The 25,461-nt window shown below is 39.9% G+C and overlaps 1 protein-coding gene across 7 annotated transcripts in view; it reads left to right on the top strand.

Moving 5' to 3' along the window:
• LOC129765281 (DE-cadherin) overlaps positions 1-24,212 on the top strand; it is a 35,460-nt gene extending 11,248 nt beyond the window's left edge. For 2 of the 7 annotated variants that reach the window (XM_055765426.1, XM_055765427.1), the window contains exons 2-7: positions 325-427; positions 722-1,027; positions 6,844-7,547; positions 10,733-11,436; positions 17,196-17,321; positions 17,494-24,212. In XM_055765426.1, coding sequence (XP_055621401.1) covers positions 17,782-22,329 — 4,548 coding nt within the window. In that variant the 5' untranslated portion in view covers positions 325-427; positions 722-1,027; positions 6,844-7,547; ... (1 more) ...; positions 17,196-17,321; positions 17,494-17,781 and the 3' untranslated portion in view covers positions 22,330-24,212. Of the gene's footprint in view, positions 1-324; positions 1,028-4,964; positions 5,113-6,843; positions 7,548-10,732; positions 11,437-17,195; positions 17,322-17,493 lie in introns of those variants that run through there. The other 5 variants (XM_055765425.1, XM_055765424.1, XM_055765428.1 and 2 more) reach the window with 4 other exon arrangements.
• The last annotated feature ends 1,249 nt before the right edge of the window (positions 24,213-25,461 follow it).

A 25,461-nucleotide genomic window follows, 5' to 3' on the forward strand; every position in this document is an offset into this window, starting at 1 on the left:
TGTGATTAATAAACGAGTTTTTAATATAGTTGATCTATTTAACTCTGTTTTTATATGGTTATCGTGAGTACGAACGAACTCTAGAGATGGTCTTGTCGAATTAGATAGAATTAAAAGTTTTGATTTTTATTTGTATTTGAGATAAAACTAGAACACATTTCGCTAACTTTGAATTTTTTGGCTTGAATGCTATTAGATTTGGCCTTTTATGGTGACCTTATTTGATTGATCTCGTTTTTTAATCCGCACGATAGTTTTATCTGTTGACGATGCATTTTATATTGAAACGAATACTGATGGAGCGCTTTTTCTTGTTATTTTCAGACATAAAAGTGTCGACGATATCACCATCCTGTTTCCATCCAACGAAATAAACACATCAACAATACACAACATTTAATTCTACGACAGCAACAAAATACACGAGGTGTGAAATGCCTTAATTTCCGATGTGCTCTTAGCATACAGCGCGTTATTGTGTTGTTCTGCTCTGGCTACCGTTTGTGAAGTGCTGCCACAAATTGGCCCCAATTTCTCAAAGCTGTGATAGAGTTCGGTGACATAGGCGCAGAATCAAAACAAGTCAAGAAAACGGTGTGTGACGAATTGCTTTCCCACCACGCAGTGTATGAAATCAAAATAAGGAGTGCAAAAAAAAATCGGAGCCAGTTGCAATAAAATCAGATGCTATATATATTTTCCATTACCTCTTTGGAAACAGCAAAAGAAGAGAGCGAAAGAGTAAAAAGAATGTGATAACGACCCGAGTATCATAAAAGTGAAGTGAATTAAGTTGAAACGAAGAAATATAGTTCCTGAGTTAAACGCTACTGCGGAAGTGAGTTAATGGTGGCTAAAGCGTCCTCCGATCAACTTTGAGCGGAGTTTCGAGAAAAGGAAGTTACTATATTAGTCGTCGGACTGCAGGAAATTTAGTGCGACCGATACCTTTTTGGCTTGGCAATCGAAGTGAACACAGAAAACCACACCAGCACCGCAGCTTATTCCGAACAGCGGACTATCGAGGGTAAATAGAAGCATTTAGGCTCATATAATGACATTTGCAGGAAATTGTGACAATCAATATTTCACGTCCGAATGGGTTCACGGAAATTGACCACTCGATTCTGATTCGTTTAACATACATTTTATTGGCATAAATTAGACATTGCATTCGTCGTACATAACTTCATTGCAACTGAGTCAGAATTATTGCTAGACGGTGTATAGGGTCACTAGTTTACAGCAATAAAGTAAGAAGAAATATCTTCGATCATTGCACCGTATGTAGGGAAGAGTTTCGCATTGGTCCCACAGTTTGGACTCTGATGCTTCACGGTGGATTAGATTTGTATCTTTCATTGTTCTTTTTCTTGATTCAACTCGAGTTTTTCTAGAAATTACAATCCACATTAAATTACTATTGATAGGGATATACAGTACTGTTATAGCTATAATATTTGATGATTTACATCACGTACTGTTGTGATACATTTATTCGTTTATTGTTCGTTGACAACTATCACTTTCAATTTTCAGAAGAACGCTTTCATACTATTCAATAAACTTGCAGCGTTGGCAGAAAAATTGCCCTGAAAGCTCGAAAATACTATTTATCGATATGGTTTTTTCTTGCGGAATGAAGTTTTTACTGTGGAATTAGATGTACAAGTATGACTGATTTAGAATATATAGCGAATGTCTTACTGTTGGCTTATGTTGAATTTGTGATTTGAAATGCGATAGATTCGATGGAGTTTTCTCAGCGAAAAACATTCAATCGTATATTTGGTCTGATTAGCTTAAAACTGTAAATTATATTTGTTTTGACATAAAAATACATTAAAAAAATATTCAGAAACTCACATTTCAGTCTCCTAACAGTTCTCTTACACAAAATTTTACAAAATTTTAATTTAATTTCACTATCAACTCGCTTATTCATTTGCACTTCAATCCAATAGTTTTCTTTTGTTGAGGGGCGTAGAATGAAAGGGGTGTAAGTGACTTGATCGATTTCTCTACATCGACTTTCTCTTTTGGTCAAAACATAGCTGCAATAACATTCCGAGTTGTATTTGACAATGTAAAAGATAGGTTAGAACCTCATCTGTCGGATTCTATAGCAAACTCAAATTGGAACGTTTTTGCAGTTAACTAAAGAAAAAGTTGATGAAGAGGAATCGATCAAGTCACTTACACCCCTTTCCTTTTATTTATATAGATTCCACTTCCAAACAAAGATCAATTTCGTTAGCGCAAACATCAAATGGACTAACAACGCTTGTCACTATGTAACAGTTCGGCTGTTCGGCTGCTTGATTAGTTCTTGAGTTATGCAGAAATTTGTGTATCATTTGTATGGCAGCAATAACCGAGTCAGGGCTCTGCATAGTCATAGTCAACTGAGGATAGTCAGTTGACTATCTGACTGACTATATCCGTATTCAGTTAGTAATGACTTTTGCCTTCTTCACGCAGTTTCTCCGCCAAAACGACTAAACAGTCAGTCGAGCGTTTACTCGATATCTCCCTTTACCGACTCGACTACATCATTTCATTCTTCCCAGTCAAATTATCCTTATTGCATTTTGAAGTGACTTCTCCCAAAACGAATTCATTCCTCTCTCCCATGTACGTGTGCATGCATCGATGTTCGAGTTCAACGTGGCTTGACATATGCTACAGTGATCTAGATTATCCTGTATCGTACACGAAAATTACTCACACGTATAAAATAGCGTGCAGTGTGTGTGCGCTATTTTGCACGCTATTTACTAATACTAACGCGAGGACCTTTATAGCATACTTGATAAATGTCTAAGTTCCCTGGTTTGAATTCACGATGGGTAGACAATAAACCGTCCGTCGGTAACCTCTTTTTTGCATCAGAAATCAAGTTTTAGTTCCTCTTTATATGGACGTAAAAATAAGATTGCGTACGCGGGCATAAAATTAGTGTCAGGGGGAAATGGAAGTGTGGATTAAAATCAGTTGAATGAAGAGGCAGATTTGTATTCATTAGTCGCGCCAGTTAAAATAACCACTGACTGGACTAGTTCACCAGTCATCCTCGCTAGTCAACGCTAGTCAAGTCACTTTTTGTTGGCGGCGACTGCCGAAGCAGTTCTAGTCGAAGCGAAGCTACGGAGAGTAGAGTCGGTCTTCATTTTTCACCTTCGAAGATTTCGGGCCCTGAACCGAGTTTTGAGAAATATCATTCACTGGGATCCTAATCTCAGATACTAGTAGTTGCCGATGATGGCCCTTGATTTTCTCTCGTCGAGGAAGCTTTGTACGTGACAGATTTTTAGGACTTTTTAAAGGCAACAATCTGCAGTTACAGATTGCAAATCTCACACAGAATTTACGGATTTTTAATAAATTACTTTCCAGTATCTTAACACCCCTGCACTCGTGCAAAAAATCGTTACTCGTGCACTCACAGACTGTGCGCGTCTCTGTAATATTGCTATTGTGTATTTTTAGGTACTATTGGTATTTATTCAAAGAAAAAGATATAATTGAATGAAAAAACTCCAGAAAATATTTTTCCGAACAAATGAAGCGTACAAATTTGTCCCAAAACGTGCGGTCCCAGGCGTATGTCTTACAGATTTATTTGTGGTCCTTAATATGTTAACTTACACTTCAGATTTTCTTTCAATTCTTCCTTCAACTTTCACTTCAGCTCTTCCTTAGTTGGCTTGGGTCGCTTTCTGGTTGCAGAAGGTATGACCGAGGCAACTCAACATTTCCTTCTTCGTCATCTTTCTTCCGTTTCCTCTTCCTTTCCTGTTTCTTTCTTCTTTCGCTGCTGGCGGCAGTTTGCGTTGTTCCATATTATGTATAAATCTGAGCTCGATGAAACATTACCTAATACAAGCTTGTCGTTCTACTCGACAAGTCTTTAAACAAGAGTACGAAGAAGCAAAATATGGATCTAAATGCCAAATTTTGAGATGAAGATAAGAAGGAGGTGGTAATTCGTTGCATGACATCAAGGTTATCGGGATGATCTCGTGCTTCAGATCTGCTTGGAGCTTTTATGTAAGGCCTGGGAAATATCCCGACGCTTCTTCAGGCGTCGATGAACGACCCCCAAGTGAATTGGTCATTTTTGGCAAACTGAAACTGGGAAAGAAAAGCTCTTGGATTGAGGTAGCAGCGAATTGTATATTTTACACGGTGCATTCGAGAATAACTTGGATGTTACAGAGTATCTACGGGGTATCTAATTTTACCATAGTAGAAATAATATGCTGTTTCGCATGGAAACCCCAACTTAAAGGAGGACTTTTTGATTACTATTTTACATCTGGAAATTTACTGGAAAATCAGATATTTGTTTTCGGTTCATTAGTCGACACCCTGCACTATGTATACTTCAATTACACTTCGACGAAGTAAAATTTTTCTACTACATTTTATATGCTACAAATATCAGTATCAGTATAAAATCGGATACGCTTTACCAAAGAAGACGAAACCACTAAATTTCTCAGAAATCCTATCTACACTTTTTGGACTTTGGTAGAGGCTGAGCTTAGGAAACATTTTCAATCAGCGGACAGTGTTGAGAAATTTGGGTAAGACTGGCCTGAGGTGATGAAAATGGATGAAGAAGATTCTGTGCAGAAAAGAAAAGTTGAAAATCTTGCCTACCCTACGAAACACAATGCAGTTGGAAGTAAAACTGGAAGGAAAACCTAGATATCAAGTATTTGTGCGCAACATTCCAATACATGTTCTAGTCTTTTGGACAACTTTCAGTCTTCACTGGTAAAAAGTTGTTCTGATATGTAAACTCCAAAAACATGCTTAACTTCTTCTCGTTGAACTGGCACCACTTGCAGGCAGCTACATTGTGCGGGTGTGTAAGTAATGCATCGAGAATGCCGCCGTCGCCGCCGCCGCTCATGGAACGGGGAGAGCCCAATCAGGTTTCAGTTTGAGTTGGTATCGCGTGAGTGAATGGTCGCGTAAAAATTTACCAGGCTTCCGTCGTCGGCCGTATGGAGAAAGCTTGACGAATGTGCGTGTGCGGGTTGACTGTATGAACATAAAAGCAATTTTCGCTGATGGATTTTCCGGTGCAAGGACAACAGCGAGGTAAATACATAATTCCATTGTTCGTTGCACGGAACTGTATGCTGTCCGTCCCGATGATAGCATAGTGATTTCAGAAGCAGCATAACAAGACAGAGAAATGTTAGAAGAAGGTTGTTAGTTCGGATAGAATAAGGTCGGAAAAGTAGTCCAAAGAAGGGAAACGTAGAGTGCTTGGTGGGGTGATTGGAAAGGAAGTACGGACAATAATAATAACAATAAGAATCTATTGTGTGGAGTAGGAAAAGAAGCGAAAACATGAGAGTTGTTTAAAAGGGAAATTTCCTTTGTACTGTTTATTCGCCTGTGAAGTAGAGTCCGAGCCTATTTCTTAGGTTCTACATCGTGCCGTTCTTTATGCTGTTGTATTGGTGTAGAGGAACTGGTTTGTACGTGGTTCAGTGGCATTCGGGACGGATCTGGCCTCGCCGAGATCTACTGGTAGAGAAGTGTCTTGTGGGAGGAGAAATAACGTGTGCAGTTGCAGTTACGTCAGTTTCAGCGTTTCTTCGCTGTGATTCACGCGAAGTTTTCTGTTTAGGCATATAGCGCGTAGCGCATGTACAGTAAAAAAACCGGCTCGCATCATCAACTCAAATTTGTTCGATTTGGATGCAAGAAAGAGCTATATCGTTGTTAAGTTTCAGAAATCATATTGTAGAAATATGTGTAATATTTCGAGATATCATTATCGATCAATTGCTGTTATTGGTATTTGTTCATAATGTGATGGCAAAGTCCTCGGCTTTATTTTCCGTGTAACGAAGCAATTCACAGATGTACATTGCATCAAGGCCCTATATTGTGCATTGGTTCGATCCATTCTAGAATATGCTTGTGTTGTATGGTCACCATATTACCAAAATAGTGTACAGCGTATTGAGTCGATTCAGCGAAAATTTGTTCGATTTTCCTTGCGTAATCTGCATTCCATAGCATCTGCTCAGCTACGAGGATCGCTTTAGTCTCATAGGATTGGATTCATTGGGCTCTCGAAGGAATGTAGTCAAAGCGCTTTTTGTATCTGATATTATTTTATCAAATATCGATTGCCCCGAATTGCTATACTTAATTTAATTAATAATTTTAACATTAGTCGTCGCAATTTGCGTACCCGTAACTACTTGTACCTTCCACCCTTTCGAACAAATTACGGCTACAATGAACCCGTAACCAGTATGTGTCGTGTGTTCAATCTTTGTAGTTCGTGTTTTGATTATCACATTTCCCGTTCGTCCCTCAAAGCGCTCTATTCTGCTGTTCTTAAGTAGTTATAATTCTTATAGGTTTAATATTTAGTTATATTGTTTTATTATTAGTTTTATTGTTTAATAATTAATTCTCGGTCATTAGGGCAAACATGTTAATCCTATTGATGTTTGTAAAATAAAAATAAAAAATAAAAATGGCTCTGTGAATTATTATTTTAAAAAATATCTGAAAAGTTGGATTGTCTCTATAGGACTACTACTATCATAATATCTCAGCCTCATTTTGTAATGTGCAGATGATTGTCGATTTACAAATGGTGATTCAAGTTTGATTTTGCTGCCGTCCATATATAAGATGGTTAAGGCAACTCGAAACGTTGGCCGCAAAGCATTGCATATAACCTATATTGCCACTGGTAGCTGCGCTTGTAATAGCAAGAATGTACTATTCAAAACATAAATTTTTACGCTCCGATTGACACTAATGCTAATAAAAGATCTCTTTTTCTTGTTTTTTTTCCAGATATAGGTATAGCGCCAACATTTACCACCCTGTCCTCATTTTGTCCAACCAACGAGATAACAACAGCGGAAAACAAAGTTTTACGACTGCAACAAAACACATGAGGTGTGAAATGCGAGAAAACGCTTCAACTTCCGATATGCTGTGATCCTGATGTGTTTGTTGTGAGTTGTTCTGCTCTGGCACCCGTCGTGAGATGCCAATTCAAATGGGAACAAGTTTCAGTGAGTGGTTATAGTTAGTTTGGCGACATAATCAGAATCAAAACAAGCGAAAGTAGTGTGTGACGAATTCATCCCCACCGTGTAGTGAATCGAATCGAGAAAAAAGTGCAACATTAGAGAGGAAGTGGTAATAATACTAGTCGATGCTACCGGTTCTCTACAACCTTACTTCACAGCAAGAATCAATCGAATAAAAGTGTGTGATAACGACCCGAAAGAAGTAAATGAATCACGTTAAGTCGTAAAGGTGGTAGCCAAACGACAACAATAGTTTCTAAATTAAACGCTACGGCGGAAGTGAGTTAAAAACAGCTAAAGTGTCTCCGGTTGTGCTTTTAAATCGAGTCCAGAGAAACAGCAGTTATTGTTCAGAAAAGAACAACCCAGTCAGTGCGACAGTAACTTTTTTGGTTGGCATACATGTGGAGCCAGAGAAACCGCACCGGATCAGGGACAGCACGGAATAGAAGAATATCGAAGGTGATTATGTGTTTCTGTCTACTTGTTCGTCATACTATTTGTTACCTAGGACGGATTTTTCGAGAAAATCGCCAAATTAGTCGAAAACAGTTTGGGCCCGACTGATTTTTTCTTAAACTTCGCACATTGTGTGGCAACCATCCGAAATTCCAATTTTTTATTATCATAAGCGCTATTTAGTAGTAGTGGGTGTTACCAGAATTATACGCAAGATACGCAATATAGGCTCAGAATTTATCTTCACTTGTCTTCACTTTCCTTTTTTTTCCTCTGTTGCACGATGTTGATTTAGGTCGCTGCTATTATTCTTTGTGCTTTTCGCTTTCTCAAGGATTGCAATCTCGACCAGAATCCTTAGTGGTAACGGCGTCTGTTGTTTGCTCCATGATTGTATTCCCAGGATGTGTTGTTTTAGTTGCTTCGATGTTTATCTGAGTGCTAGAAGAATGGCCCGTAGTGTCTGCTTTGCTTCCTTTGGGTGATGTGCGCTGTCGGCTTCGTTGATAATTCATTTTTGTTAACTATGTGCTACGAGTGAAAACCATGTCATGCAACCACCGAGGAAAGCTGCCGAATGCATGTATGTGTACGCATAGAACTTATGAATGAAAAAGTAATATTGCTAACAGATTTTTTAGCGCAAGTACAAACGAGGCGAAAGTGTTGTTTTTTTTCTACGTTCAATGAAATAGCTTGCCACCAGGACGGCAAAAGGGTTCGAGAAGTGTACGAAGGGAATGAAAAAAACATTGAAACTGATCGTATACCAGAAAAAATCAGGTCGAAAAAGTAGTGCATAGAAGGGTAGCCAGTGCGAGGTGGCTTGGAGTAATGAAATCATGGATAATAATAAGAAGAAGAACTCATTATGTTGAGTGTACTGAGAAACCCCTCTGTAAGTGAGGAATATTACGCTGAGACAATTCCCTACAATTGGTCTCTCATTTTTCTCTTCGTTTTGACGTAGGACTACGTCTTTCATTTCTATACCGGGGTGTAAAATCAAAGTTTCGAAAACGAAAGCGTTACGCCGAAGACCGAGATTTTGAGTGTTAATAGCTCCTAAACAACTGAACGAAATGGTATGATAAACACTTCATTCGAAAGATAAAATGTCTACGCATTCTATACTTGTTACTTTCTGATCCAAAAACTTGTTTCAATAGTCTTAAATTTGCTTTCAAAATAGGCTATTGAAATCACCAATCGGTATATAAGCGAGCGCCGTTCGGAAATCCACTCAGTTCTAATTGAACAGCGATTGGAGCATGTTGTCGCTGTTGCGGTGAAGCTCTTTATTTATCATGAAAGCGCGGATGAACGGTGTCACCAAGAGCCTGTTTGTGCACCTTAGGCCAGAAGGGAATCCATCAGGAGGAGAGTGATGCTACAAACGGTTCCCCGGGAAGATCACGAAGCAGCCGCTACACACACACACACATACACGCACGGAATTCTTTCCGTTTGGATCGAGAAAGATCCGGAAAATAATCTGCCAGTTCCTCTAGGAATTTAAAAATACATTCATGTGAAAGAGTTTATTTGAATGTTTTCTATCCATGTAACACTGTGACCAAATATGTTTCAATCAAGTGCTATTAACAGATGGTTATCGAGTTAGCATTAACCACTGGTGGGCTTCCAGTATCGAGGAAAATGTGGAAATATCTAATCGTTACTGAAAATAATCTGCCAGTTCCTCTGGGAATTTAAAATTTGTTTAAAAGGGAAATTTCCTTTGTACTGTTTATTCGCCTGTGAAGTAGAGTCCGAGCCTATTTCTTAGGTTCTACATCGTGCCGTTCTTTATGCTGTTGTATTGGTGTAGAGGAACTGGTTTGTACGTGGTTCAGTGGCATTCGGGACGGATCTGGCCTCGCCGAGATCTACTGGTAGAGAAGTGTCTTGTGGGAGGAGAAATAACGTGTGCAGTTGCAGTTACGTCAGTTTCAGCGTTTCTTCGCTGTGATTCACGCGAAGTTTTCTGTTTAGGCATATAGCGCGTAGCGCATGTACAGTAAAAAAACCGGCTCGCATCATCAACTCAAATTTGTTCGATTTGGATGCAAGAAAGAGCTATATCGTTGTTAAGTTTCAGAAATCATATTGTAGAAATATGTGTAATATTTCGAGATATCATTATCGATCAATTGCTGTTATTGGTATTTGTTCATAATGTGATGGCAAAGTCCTCGGCTTTATTTTCCGTGTAACGAAGCAATTCACAGATGTACATTGCATCAAGGCCCTATATTGTGCATTGGTTCGATCCATTCTAGAATATGCTTGTGTTGTATGGTCACCATATTACCAAAATAGTGTACAGCGTATTGAGTCGATTCAGCGAAAATTTGTTCGATTTTCCTTGCGTAATCTGCATTCCATAGCATCTGCTCAGCTACGAGGATCGCTTTAGTCTCATAGGATTGGATTCATTGGGCTCTCGAAGGAATGTAGTCAAAGCGCTTTTTGTATCTGATATTATTTTATCAAATATCGATTGCCCCGAATTGCTATACTTAATTTAATTAATAATTTTAACATTAGTCGTCGCAATTTGCGTACCCGTAACTACTTGTACCTTCCACCCTTTCGAACAAATTACGGCTACAATGAACCCGTAACCAGTATGTGTCGTGTGTTCAATCTTTGTAGTTCGTGTTTTGATTATCACATTTCCCGTTCGTCCCTCAAAGCGCTCTATTCTGCTGTTCTTAAGTAGTTATAATTCTTATAGGTTTAATATTTAGTTATATTGTTTTATTATTAGTTTTATTGTTTAATAATTAATTCTCGGTCATTAGGGCAAACATGTTAATCCTATTGATGTTTGTAAAATAAAAATAAAAAATAAAAATGGCTCTGTGAATTATTATTTTAAAAAATATCTGAAAAGTTGGATTGTCTCTATAGGACTACTACTATCATAATATCTCAGCCTCATTTTGTAATGTGCAGATGATTGTCGATTTACAAATGGTGATTCAAGTTTGATTTTGCTGCCGTCCATATATAAGATGGTTAAGGCAACTCGAAACGTTGGCCGCAAAGCATTGCATATAACCTATATTGCCACTGGTAGCTGCGCTTGTAATAGCAAGAATGTACTATTCAAAACATAAATTTTTACGCTCCGATTGACACTAATGCTAATAAAAGATCTCTTTTTCTTGTTTTTTTTCCAGATATAGGTATAGCGCCAACATTTACCACCCTGTCCTCATTTTGTCCAACCAACGAGATAACAACAGCGGAAAACAAAGTTTTACGACTGCAACAAAACACATGAGGTGTGAAATGCGAGAAAACGCTTCAACTTCCGATATGCTGTGATCCTGATGTGTTTGTTGTGAGTTGTTCTGCTCTGGCACCCGTCGTGAGATGCCAATTCAAATGGGAACAAGTTTCAGTGAGTGGTTATAGTTAGTTTGGCGACATAATCAGAATCAAAACAAGCGAAAGTAGTGTGTGACGAATTCATCCCCACCGTGTAGTGAATCGAATCGAGAAAAAAGTGCAACATTAGAGAGGAAGTGGTAATAATACTAGTCGATGCTACCGGTTCTCTACAACCTTACTTCACAGCAAGAATCAATCGAATAAAAGTGTGTGATAACGACCCGAAAGAAGTAAATGAATCACGTTAAGTCGTAAAGGTGGTAGCCAAACGACAACAATAGTTTCTAAATTAAACGCTACGGCGGAAGTGAGTTAAAAACAGCTAAAGTGTCTCCGGTTGTGCTTTTAAATCGAGTCCAGAGAAACAGCAGTTATTGTTCAGAAAAGAACAACCCAGTCAGTGCGACAGTAACTTTTTTGGTTGGCATACATGTGGAGCCAGAGAAACCGCACCGGATCAGGGACAGCACGGAATAGAAGAATATCGAAGGTGATTATGTGTTTCTGTCTACTTGTTCGTCATACTATTTGTTACCTAGGACGGATTTTTCGAGAAAATCGCCAAATTAGTCGAAAACAGTTTGGGCCCGACTGATTTTTTCTTAAACTTCGCACATTGTGTGGCAACCATCCGAAATTCCAATTTTTTATTATCATAAGCGCTATTTAGTAGTAGTGGGTGTTACCAGAATTATACGCAAGATACGCAATATAGGCTCAGAATTTATCTTCACTTGTCTTCACTTTCCTTTTTTTTCCTCTGTTGCACGATGTTGATTTAGGTCGCTGCTATTATTCTTTGTGCTTTTCGCTTTCTCAAGGATTGCAATCTCGACCAGAATCCTTAGTGGTAACGGCGTCTGTTGTTTGCTCCATGATTGTATTCCCAGGATGTGTTGTTTTAGTTGCTTCGATGTTTATCTGAGTGCTAGAAGAATGGCCCGTAGTGTCTGCTTTGCTTCCTTTGGGTGATGTGCGCTGTCGGCTTCGTTGATAATTCATTTTTGTTAACTATGTGCTACGAGTGAAAACCATGTCATGCAACCACCGAGGAAAGCTGCCGAATGCATGTATGTGTACGCATAGAACTTATGAATGAAAAAGTAATATTGCTAACAGATTTTTTAGCGCAAGTACAAACGAGGCGAAAGTGTTGTTTTTTTTCTACGTTCAATGAAATAGCTTGCCACCAGGACGGCAAAAGGGTTCGAGAAGTGTACGAAGGGAATGAAAAAAACATTGAAACTGATCGTATACCAGAAAAAATCAGGTCGAAAAAGTAGTGCATAGAAGGGTAGCCAGTGCGAGGTGGCTTGGAGTAATGAAATCATGGATAATAATAAGAAGAAGAACTCATTATGTTGAGTGTACTGAGAAACCCCTCTGTAAGTGAGGAATATTACGCTGAGACAATTCCCTACAATTGGTCTCTCATTTTTCTCTTCGTTTTGACGTAGGACTACGTCTTTCATTTCTATACCGGGGTGTAAAATCAAAGTTTCGAAAACGAAAGCGTTACGCCGAAGACCGAGATTTTGAGTGTTAATAGCTCCTAAACAACTGAACGAAATGGTATGATAAACACTTCATTCGAAAGATAAAATGTCTACGCATTCTATACTTGTTACTTTCTGATCCAAAAACTTGTTTCAATAGTCTTAAATTTGCTTTCAAAATAGGCTATTGAAATCACCAATCGGTATATAAGCGAGCGCCGTTCGGAAATCCACTCAGTTCTAATTGAACAGCGATTGGAGCATGTTGTCGCTGTTGCGGTGAAGCTCTTTATTTATCATGAAAGCGCGGATGAACGGTGTCACCAAGAGCCTGTTTGTGCACCTTAGGCCAGAAGGGAATCCATCAGGAGGAGAGTGATGCTACAAACGGTTCCCCGGGAAGATCACGAAGCAGCCGCTACACACACACACACATACACGCACGGAATTCTTTCCGTTTGGATCGAGAAAGATCCGGAAAATAATCTGCCAGTTCCTCTAGGAATTTAAAAATACATTCATGTGAAAGAGTTTATTTGAATGTTTTCTATCCATGTAACACTGTGACCAAATATGTTTCAATCAAGTGCTATTAACAGATGGTTATCGAGTTAGCATTAACCACTGGTGGGCTTCCAGTATCGAGGAAAATGTGGAAATATCTAATCGTTACTGAAAATAATCTGCCAGTTCCTCTGGGAATTTAAAATTACATTCATATGAAAGAGTTTATTTTAATGTTTTCTATCCATGTAACACTGTGACCAAATACATTAGGTTTTGTGATTTTTCAATCAATCGCAATCAACAGGATAGCTTCTGAAGATTATTCTTCCCCATCAGTAGGATATTTCCGTATCCAATATTGGATGCATAAAACCTTGTGCCTCCAACGTAACGCTCTCGTTTTCGAAGTTCTCCAAATATTCATTCATTCAGAATGAATTCAGATTCAACTTCATACAAATGATCTCTAAATCAACGATAGTCCTACGTCACCCTTGCGGTTATACCATAGATATAACCCACTTCCTGTTTTTTATCTTAGTAACAATTAATGATTCTAAATCTTATACTTTTTCATCTTCGAACAAAAGTGTGGATGAAATAAATTCTTATGTTAAAAGCATCTAATAGATGCTTTTTTTCCATAAGAATTCCATAAGATTTGACATGGTGTCAGTCTTATACACGAAAAAGAGAACCTAGTCATCTGTTTTCCATATTAATGTTTCAGTGTTAACAATTCTACGAACAATAACTCTATAGAACAATCCGTTGTAGTCTCCGATTTTTTTTTTCAACTTTCATACGAATTGGCAAATTGTAATACAACAAATCGATTCAACATGCAATTGTACATGAAAACTATATAACACATTTGTTAAATTAAAAATATATATTCAATAAAAAGACTATTTCGGTTGTTTTGGAATATCAGATATTTTAATCAGACAGCTTGATTTCGTGTTACGATTTATTTTCTGTGGATTATAGTTGAAAAATCGTCGCAAATAAAATTGGTCATATGATAATGAAAACATAATTTTGAGCAGTTGCTACCTTATGTACCAAATTTCAGGAATGGATCGGCCAAAATATTATTCGCCTAATTTGACGAGGAATGATGACTCTATAAAACTATCTTGGCAAACATTCTAATTCAAAACATATCCCGCAATTTAATACATGAGTAAGATGCAGGAAAGGTGTTCCCTACAATCATTTCCTGTAAAAATATGTGATATCATTTTGGTAAATTTTACATTCATTGTTCATTGGCAACACTAATGAATTCATCACAAAATCCTGTCAAACCAATATTTAGATATCAAAATACCTATTGAAGGCCTTGTTCGATTATTGTTCGAATTATTCAAATAACAGTATTTTACATGGATTTCAATCAATACACTGCAGTTTGACGTTCAACTTTTTTTTATAATTTCGTTTATTTTTACAGGTTTAGTTACATACATATGTTTTAAGGAACCAAACTCTTGACTCTATTTTTTTTTGACGCAGGACTACGTCTTTCAGGAAGGGTGCCAAATCAGAAAACAGGTCACGTTTTTATAAAATAAAGTTAACGTTAATAACTATTTTCACTGTGAACGAATTCTCATGATTTGCATACCAATCGAATCGGAAATTCTCTAAGATTTGTTTGATACGCTATACATTACAATTCGCTAATCTCTAAACGGTTTAAATTCATGAAATCTAGAAGAAATTCCTTTTTTCTCATACATTTGTTCTGCCGATTTGTGAGCTAACCCTACCCGTATTTCGAATGTTTATAACTCGAACATTTCTTAACAGATCGGAAAGATGTTTGCATCAATTGATAGGAAATATTTCTATGCGTCTAGCACACTTAATAAAATTTTATTTTTCATTAGATGAACAATTGAATAACTGTAAAATGTCAAGCGTTATTTAAACGACCTAACTGCCAAGTTTTGATTGACGCGATTTACGGTTTCTCCAACACAGACTTCAAAATCGATGTACCCGTGGAAATCCACTTTGCAAATATACATACAAGTCGGAGGTATTTTTGTTAACTCATGTTAACGCATGTGGGGATTCAATTTTCCGAATTTTCCGACCTTCCTTCAGAGTTTTCCGAAAATTTTCCGGTTTTTCTCTCCACTATATTGATCTACGGGAAGAGACGAATACAACAAAATAAAGAAGGCTAAAATTGGACCATCACTTCTTTGGGTTCTCCGCTTACCAACATATTCTGCCTTACATTTTTATTTATATAGATGTAAGATATGGAAATGCGTTTTTTGGCCGGAAAATCCATTTCTACTCACGAACAAAGATGAATTTCCAAAGCGCAAACATCGAATGGACTAACAACGCTTATTATGATGTAATTTTCAAGCATGTGTGGATTAAATTTTCCGAATTTTCCGACCTTCCTTCAGAGTTTTCCGAAAATTTTCCGGTTGTTCTCTCCACTATATTGTTCTACGGGAAGAGACGAATACAACAAAATAAAGAAGGCTAAAATCGGACCATCCCTTCTTCGGGTTTTCCGCTACAAATATTCGCTTATTAAGAAAACGTGAATGTTCGAAATAATTCATTTGAAAAAAATTATTTTTGAGCGGGACGAAGTTCGCCGGGTCACATAGTATTGAAAAAATAACACTGCTTAGCTTTTTATTACTATAGCACAGAGAATGTGAAATACAAAAGTGTGCTCATACTCACGTGAAATTTAATTTGCTTTCAAAGTTTTTTTTAATATTAAAAAAAATCTAAAAGAAAGACCGAGACGTTTTGGCAGGATTACATTTTCGATAATACATCGTTTTCGATATAAAAAATTGTCAAATTTTGTGTGTTTTATGATCGGACATTTCATGATGGTTTTTTGATTCATGATGTTTTTGTGCCAATCGAATTGGACACTCCTTAACAATCTAATGCAATGCAATAATAATATCTTCTATAGCTAATATGTCAAAATAGCGTTGAAAATAGAGCCTCTATTTTCCCATATATCTGTGTAGACCACAAGGCGTTACCCCAACACGTACTAGAAAATCGGTAGTCCGAATTAGAAAACCACGAATTAGAAAACCACCATTTATAGTAATTTTTCGCAAAACACAAAAAAAAGAAGGGCTTAACTCAATTCAGGAAATATTGAAGCTCAAACCATTGAAAATGCTGAATTTACCCGCAAAAAAAATTGATACAGATTTCAATACAGATTTTTCGAGAAAAAACTAAGATAAAAAGATTTTTTCAGACTAAAAAAACACAGATTTTATTATGACAACTCTGCTCCTGGTACAGCGTCTCCTTCATATGGTGTTGGTGACGAAGTGCTCTTCGCAGTACCGTCCTGACGGTGACTATCCCTTGCTGTTCTGGATCCTTCCGAGCTGCTAGAAACGATTTACCAGCTCATTGGTGGAGCAGGGATTACTAAAATGGCACCTGACACCTGAAAGTAGCGGTCGTGATTGCTCAGCACCAATTTCCCGGAAACGTTCCAATCTCCTAGCGAAATACGACCATAAAAAAGCACACGGATGAAATATGCTGCACCCAGGATGATGTCTGTGTTTACAGTTACTGCAAACGTGAGATCACCGAGTTCGATAGGCGATAAAAGTGGAAAAATATTTTCCTCAAGAGCGCTTATCGTTATCAAATTTAATAATAATTATCATGAATAATATGTAAACGGGTTCTCGGGTTGTATACTTTCCCCACGTAGAGTTTATATGAGCCCAATTGCATCATCGTGACTTGAAAGCTACTATCGACGTCTGATACTTCTTTCTAAGAATGGTTCAAAAATGTATCACGGCACAGATTCTAGATGACTATACTTTGTTCGGACTAGAAATAAATAAATGTATAGAATAAATGCATATTTTTTTTCATTAAGGATATGTTTACCCATAAGTGGGTTGATCTGCAAAAGCAACTAAATTCAATGCAGCTTAGTTCCAGTGGGGATTTTCTGGATTAAAACGGATCAGCTGCTATGTTTTGATATGCTACCTGTTACAATTCATTCGTTTGTGTTATGAAAACGAATCAAAAGAGGGGAAACATCTATTTCTACCCCATTCACGGAGGCAATGTTCCCAGTAGAATTATTCTGAAAATGTACTTGATTATTTCAGATTGATTTTATTTTTATATTATTTTTTTTCTAGATTATTATATTAACCTCCACCATTTCCGCTAATTTTGATTTTCATTCAATCTTTCACAGATATCATTTCATTGAGGAGACTCAATTGCACTGATAAGCTAAATCGTGTCCCCTACTATGACCAGAAGGCAGCTCGAACTCATCCAGCCATCGAATACGAGATAACACCACGGTTTCAAACAAAAGGTAAGAACTCAGTACACTGTTATTTCCAACGTTATCGATTTTCCATCAAACATACAAACACAGCTCTGCAATATTGGTCTGCCTTATGCTACATTATATCTTTTTATCTCTCCCTCTTTCTCTTTCTGTTTGTTATGTGTGCATTCAAATTTTTGTGCACACGGATGGGCAGATTTTTAGGAACAACATTTGAACTGTTTTATGCCTTATCAGTGTGCCTCCTGTGGGAACGACCAATTCTGGAAACACTTCTACAATGATAGATGTGGGTAGCTATTTTTCGACAACGGTGGTCATTGTAAACTCATCGAGCAGCATACCCGGGACGTGCCAAGGATACCCGTGCGAGTAGTTTAGAGGTGTTATTTTTAAGGAAGCGAGCAAGCGCAACTGCTAATAGTCTTTCTATCGGGAAGATTTGATTAAAACGTGTTAGATAGAGAGAGCGCGTGTAGTACATATGAGACACAGAATGAATCAGTTAGTGATAGTGACTATTGTATACCTAGGGGTATCGGTGTTTACAACACACTCAGATGACAATTTCTTCAGAAGAAATGATGTCCACGATAGTGCCAGCAGTCGGTTTGATTATCGTGAAGTTTTTAGTTTGAATCGGTTAGAATCGGGACGAAACCGTCGAAGTCTGTACGATGAGACTTACGAGACTGATAATGGACTGAGAGATTTTGGGTTTTCACCTTTGGGGGGTAGTGCACCGAAACCGAAGGCAATCGATAATCGGAAACCGGTGATTGTGAATTGTGAGGGTTACGCGCTTTCGCTGAAGGAGGAAAGTACTCCAGGAACTTTTGTAACGCAGATCAACGCGATCGATCCGGATGAACATCAGACAATCACGTACAGTTTTGTTGCTTCACCGACCGAGCGGACTATGTTCAGGATCGACAAGAACACCGGTAGAATAACAACGATACATCGGTTCGATCGTGATGAACCCATACGGGACAAAATGGTGTACATCACGGTGCGTGCCACCGATAATGGGTTACCGGCTTTGGATGATGTGTGTACTTTCAAGGTGACAATCGAAGATATCAACGACAATCCACCGATTTTCGATAAAACCAGATACGATTTACCGATCACTAAGGATGCTAAGGTGGGATCGAAAGTTGGTTCAATTTCCGCGTACGATTTCGATGATGGAGACAACAGTATTATCAAGTTCGAGATTCTGAAAAGGTACAAAGATCACAGTTACTTTAGAATAAATGAAAACAATGGGATCATTACGCTGACCAAATCCATCGACAAAAGTCCCGGGCAGAGTTACGAGTTTAACGTTCGTGCGTACAATATCGTTCCCGGAGTTCCACAAATGCAGGATGCTGAGGTGGACGTAAGCATTTATGTTATTGAATCCAACAAGTTGCCACCGTATTTTACGGGTACCCAACAGCAACCTATCTCGCTGGAGGAAAACTTCAACAACTACAGCGAACCGTTGGCTACCTTGCGGGCGAATTCTCAGGCCAATAACCCGGAACTTATATTCGAGTTGATCACAGGAAGAACTGAGCAAACGAATAGCAGAAATACGTTCGTGCTAGATCAGAAAGATGATACCGCTGTGATTCTGCTCGGAAAAGCGCTTGACTACGAAACGATTACCGAGTACACGCTGACGGTGAGTGTGAGGAACACCCACGATCTGATCGCCCAAACAATCGTTAAGGTTAAGGTCCTGGATGTAAACGATAATATCCCATATTTCACGGAGGTCACCTCTGGATGGATTCCGGAAAATGAACCCGCTGGGACGCCCGTCATGCAGGTCCGTGCTTTCGACATGGACGGGACGTCGGCCAATAATATCGTTTCATTCCGGCTAGCCGACAACAATGAACACTTTGCTATCGATCCGAACACAGGAAACATCACAGCGTTGACGATGTTCGATCGGGAAGCTACCGATATGTATCATTTGAAGATCATCGCCGAAGATAACTCGCCCTCCGCTTTGTACAACAACGGTCTGCCGAACAGTATCGCGCAAAAATTTAACATCAAGATCTCCGACAAAAACGATCATCCGCCCAAGTTCACGAAGGAACTGTATGTGACCAAAAATGTTGCGGAAGATGAGAACATCAACACGGTAATCGCTGTGGTGACTGCCCAAGACGTGGATACTGCCTCGCAAATCACGTACTCGATCGTGTCCGGTAATATTGGGGACGCGTTCAAGATCGATGAAGCAACGGGAGCCATCTCGGTGAACAACCAGCTGGACTACGAAACCATCACCCAGTATACGTTGCAGGTGCGGGCTTTTGATGGAACTTACGACGATAACGCGACGGTTTCGATCAAGGTGGAAGATGTGAACGACAATCTGCCGGAGTTTTCCAAGACAGACTACACTCTTGAGATCGAGGAGGAAAAGGTTATGCAGGGCTGTATCGAGACGATCGAGGCTTGGGATCCGGACATCAAGAATCGCTCGGCACCGCAGCACATAAAGTTTGCCATCGTTAAGGTCGAACAGCGTCCGCTGCTGGATATCGATGACACCGGTTGTCTGCGGCAGAAGGCTCCGCTGGATCGCGATCCCCCGAATGGGCACAAGGCGTGGCAGGTGATCATTTCGGCGACCGACGAAGACGGCAGTGGGCGGCAATCGACGACTACGGTGAACATCCGGCTGAACGACACCAACGATAATCCGCCGTATTTGACGAACCTTATGCCGGTGGTTTGGTACGAGAATCAAGAACCCGGGAGGATTGTTACCTTGACGGCGGATGATTACGATGAGCCTCAGAATGGGCCCCCGTTTCGCTTTGAGATACCCGATAGTGCCAGTGATGATATCAAAAGTAAGTTCCGCATCGATACGGATGTGTTGTATGCGTTGGTTAGGTTCGATCGCGAGGAGCAGAAGGAGTATTCGATACCGATTTTGGTTACGGACAGCGGACAGCCGCAGCCTTTGAGTAAGATCAATATTCTCTATCTGGTGATTGGTGACGTTAACGATAACGAGATGAGAGACGGCGAGAGTAAGATCTTCGTGTACAACTACAAGGGGGAGTCACCGAATGCGGAAATTGGTCGAGTGTACGTGGATGACCTGGACGATTGGGATTTGCCTGATAAGCATTTCGCGTGGAAGGAAGACACGTACAGTCGGAACAATTTTATGTTGAATCAGAATACCGGGATGATCACAATGCTTCAGGATACGCGTGGTGGCGAGTATGAGTTGCATTTCACGGTGACGGAAAAGTCCAGCTTCTTCCCGAAACACAGCGTATCGGCGAAGGTACTCGTTACGGTGAAGGAAATCCCGGAGGAGGCTGTCGACAAGAGTGGTTCGATTCGGTTCTATGGAATCACGGCGGAGGAGTTTGTGTCGCGGACTCCGTCGTTGTCGTCAACGCCGAAGGATCGTCTACAAACCAGTATTGCGGAGATGTTCAACATCTCCAGGGACAATGTGGACGTGTTCACGGTGTTACAACATGACAATAACGCGACCTTGCTGGACGTGAGGTTCTCCGCACACGGTAGCCCGTATTTCGAACCGGAAAAGCTCAACGGTATGATTGGGTATCACCAGCGGATGTTGGAAGAGGAGTTGGGAATGAAAATGATGATGATCAGTATTGATGAGTGTATCCAAGAGAAGTTGCGTTGCGAGCTGTCGTGTAAGAATGTGCTTCATAAATCGAGTGTCCCGATTGCGGTTTATACGAATACCAGTTCTTTCGTGGGAGTGAATGCTTTTGTACAGGCGGAGTGTGTTTGCGATGCACCACCGGTGATGAACGAGTGTTTGAACGGAGGGACTCCGTTCAATGATAAGTGCGAGTGTCATGAAGGTTACGAGGGACCGAACTGTGAGGAAATAACTGTTGGATTCTATGGGCATGGTTACGCTATGTATCCTCCGATTAGTCCATGCAATATCACGAGAATCAAATTGGAACTGTCACCCCAACGCGAGGATGGGTTGGTTATGTATATTGGGCCACTAAGTTATAACCCGCTGCTGCCAATACAGGACTTTTTGGCACTTGAGCTAGTAAAGGGATTGCCCGTCCTTCTGTTGGACTATGGATCCGGTACGATTCGTATCGAGCATAAACATCGGTACTTCCAAGGGAAGCCCTTCACCGTGGAAATTGTACTTCAACCGCAGACCGTAGAGATGATCGTAGACAACTGCAAGTTGTCGACCTGTATGAGTTTGGATGCCCCGAAAGGTCCGAACGAGTCTCTGAACGTCAATGCTCCCCTGCAGCTCGGAGGTTCGGCCGTGAACCTCGAATCGCTGGGATCGATGTTCAATTGGACGTACGTTCCCCAAAGTAAAGGGTTCACAGGGTGTCTCAAAAACTTAACGATCAACGACCGAACTTACAATCTAGGAGCGCCGAGCCTGGCGAAGAACCACGATCCTGGGTGCCACCGATCCGTGGCTGTGGCGGTGTCCTTCGGAATTGACTCGAACTTCCTGATTGCGATCATTGTGTGCATTGCGGTGTTGTTGATTCTGCTGCTGGCGGTGGTCGTTCACAAAAAACACCAAGATGGTTGGCACGAGAAGGATATGGATGACATCCGGGAGACGATCATCAATTACGAAGAGGAAGGTGGCGGGGAACGTGACGCGGAGTACGATCTGACAGTTCTTCGGGCCCCACCAATTTATATGGATAAACCGTATGGGAATGATCTCCGCCAGAAAGAGGCGAACGAAGTGCCCGACATTGGTGCTTTTCTGACCGACAAGAAGGACGCTTGCGATAGGGATGTTGATGCGTATCCTATTGACGACGTTCGCCATTATGCGTACGAGGGCGATGGAAACAGTTCCGGGTCTCTGTCGAGCTTGGCATCTTGCACAGACGAAGGTGATCTCAAATTTAACTACCTTTCTAACTTTGGTCCAAGGTTCCGGAAGTTGGCAGATATGTACGGAGAGGAACCATCGGATACGGACTCGAACGTAGACGACGATGAAGGCTGGAGGATTTGAGGTGATCCTCAAGTTTGATACGAGCATACGAGCGATTGTTTCATCCGAAAGCGTGTCTAGTTATCTGTTACGGAAGCCAAAGACCAGTTCGAAATAATTGAAGAGAGCGGCGTGCGGATCAAATGTAAAACAGTACATTTAATACCGAGAGAGAGAAAATCGTATTAGAAATTTTATTTGAGCTTTTTTTTCAAATAAAACGAATCTTTAGGTAAACAGTTGAATTGATCGAATCGCACATTAGTGTAACTATGATGTTTTTTCGGATGACTCATGTAAATCGGCGGAGGGCCGAAATCTTCATGAGCCCCAAGCTCAAATATTTATCGAACTTGCTTTTCCGCGGCGCGCAAGCCCGGTAAGATATTGGTGCGTGAGTTGTCTTATACCGTTACGAGTGGAGGTGATAATGCCAAGCTGTCATCCCTAACAAAAAGACATTCCTGTATTAATTTTTATGCATTTCATGGTGAGTCATTTTCATTTTCGAAACATGACAACGATGTAAGGATAGTAGCTCGTACATAATCATTGGTCATACCGAACGTGTTAAGTCTTCCAATTTTAATTTTTATCACTATTAGAAGTCTTCTTCGGTTTTAATCTATTTCACCTGTACTTAGAACATCGTAAGAGAACTGCTATTAGACCAGAAAATGTCCATGCCAAGGCCTCTTCCCGCAGAGAAATAAATCACAAAACAAATATGATTGTGCATTTTTCAAAACCCTCACTGTCTAGACCGGGAACCGAGTAAAACTATAAATAAATCGCCTGAGGGGAAACCGGTTTTCTCGGCGCAGCAATATTCCTCTTCGTTTTTCTCATGGGTTCGAGCGCTCCTCCGATTTTGATGTCATTTTTGTCATCGCGATCGGATTATTTTTACCACCAGAAACTGCCTTGCCCCCTTTCACACACACGGATAGAAAGGAAGGGAATGAACAATGTGCTTAATCAGTGGAGTATTGTAAACAAACATGAATAAAAAAAGCCGGGACAAAAAATCTAGAACCCAAACCAACTGAAACAAATGACATAAACTAGTTCAAATAGAAGTATGTTTTCCGAAATAAAAGACTTGTACATTTACACGGATTGAAGCGAAAACAGAAGCAACTAAATTAGAGTATGAAAATATGCAACAGAGATGCCTTATTCCGAAACAAAAACAAACAGAAACAGATTTATTGCAAACGACGATTAAGTGTGTTTTTATCTAGAGAAACGGAAATCAAACAATTATTTTTAACTCTTTAATCTTAAACAACTCGTGGATGTGAGAGCAAAGGAAGGAAGCACAGCAGCGGCGAGTGATATCAAAAAGTTTAGAGATGCGTTGTACGCGGACCATGATTTTGAAAGAGAAGCATATAAACGCAGTTACTGCACATACAATTTATAGTTTTAGAGATCAGGTATGATTCTGTGACTCTTGGTTTAGGGAGAGCGCAAAAGAAAAACGCGAGAGAGAATGCGTGTGAAGAATATGATTTTACACTGCAAAATCATTAGGTATACATTTTTGAATTGTTATTTTTAACGGATGATAATTTGATTCAAACATAGGAAGACAATTGATATTAGCATCGCGAGCTAATATCGATAGAAAAGTGAAACTTGACGACATAGGAAAAAAAACGGAAAACGTATTGAACAGAGAAAAAGTGATCCATATTTTTAGCAATGTAAATCGTTTAGATGTAATTTTAACTTATTGAACTCGCGTAAGTAAGAAGACAAACAACAAACGAGATGAAATGCAAAGTGCCGCGCAGCTAGAGCGTGTCAGTGAGATGACCGCGATGTGTATAAGTAATTCCATTTTTTAACTGAAAATTTTAATACGAAATGACCGAAAAATAAATGTTAAGTAATACGATTGCCGTAGCTTTCTGTCTTATCTGTTTGAAAGAAATGTCCGATGCTATTTTTCTTCCTTAATGACATTAGCGTTCCTGAGTAAAAGTCGACGTTTCAACGTTACTCAATTGTTTCAGAAATTTTAAATTGATTTTTTTCGGACTGTCGCAAACCTTCGTTGCTTCTCACCAACGTCTTGCTTGTGGTGAGATATCCTCTTTTTTTTGGTGATCCACTGTCAGGTATAAGAATGAGTGATGAGATAGAAAGATAAAAAAAAACAACTAATAGAAGGACAAGACAAGTTTTAAAGTGATAGTAGGTTATACTATTAAATTCACGTTCGTAGTTCGGAGGGTAGGCGGACTTCGGAACAACAATGATTCTGTGGAGGCGCTCCACCGCATTCTTGATGATTTTCAACGGCACACCAAGGTACTGCAGCAGTTAGGAGAACCTGTCGAACAATTTAGTTCCATTCTGATAGAGCTGCTGGTAGACAAATTAGATGACGCCTCTTCAAGCGGTTCATTTCCTCCAGCGACTTCTTCGCGTAATGGGTGGAAGCCAGGTCCGGCTGAAGCACCACATCCTCGTCCGGAAGATATTTTTGGATGAAGGAGGCAACTTCCGGGAGGCACTTTGTGCTGTAAAATTCCCCGTTTTTCACGTCGGAATTTACCTTCTTGTTGGGGGACGTAAGATAGCTGGTTTCTTGCCATAGGTTGCCATCTAGCGTTGAATACGTCTCGTCGACGTTTCGCTTCGTCGGGAAACTTCCATTATCCATCACTTTCAGTCTTTGTTACTGGGTCTCAGCTTGCTGTTACAACACGACCAGTCTTAACTTACGTTTCCGCATGAATCTCTGCCAGTTATTTTATCACTGTCTGACCCATTGCTTCGACCTCCCGGCCCAAAGTCTGGAGCGATGTAGCCTACTTTCCCTCCGTCATCTGCTTTAGCTTCAGCTGCAGTTTACGATCGCGTTGCACCGTTGGACGACCGAAACCAGGCTTCCGTTCAATGCTCTCATTTTTCTCCAGAAGCGTAAGGATATCATAGATATCGGAACGGGCGTATTCGGTGGACTCAAAGTACTTGACGATGTCCATTTTATTCGTAATGGGATGAAGCCCCCAGTATGCACAAACCATGTAGCGTAGTTGCTTTACTGTTTTAACCATAACTTCCCCAGTTAAACTGGGTACTATGATTGACAATGCACAAGTGTTCTCATCATCAGGAGCTAAGGTAAACGCGTGGAAA

The sequence above is a fragment of the Toxorhynchites rutilus genome, chromosome 2 (assembly GCF_029784135.1).
Source record: "Toxorhynchites rutilus septentrionalis strain SRP chromosome 2, ASM2978413v1, whole genome shotgun sequence".
In the NCBI taxonomy this organism is placed as follows: Eukaryota; Metazoa; Arthropoda; class Insecta; order Diptera; family Culicidae; genus Toxorhynchites; species Toxorhynchites rutilus.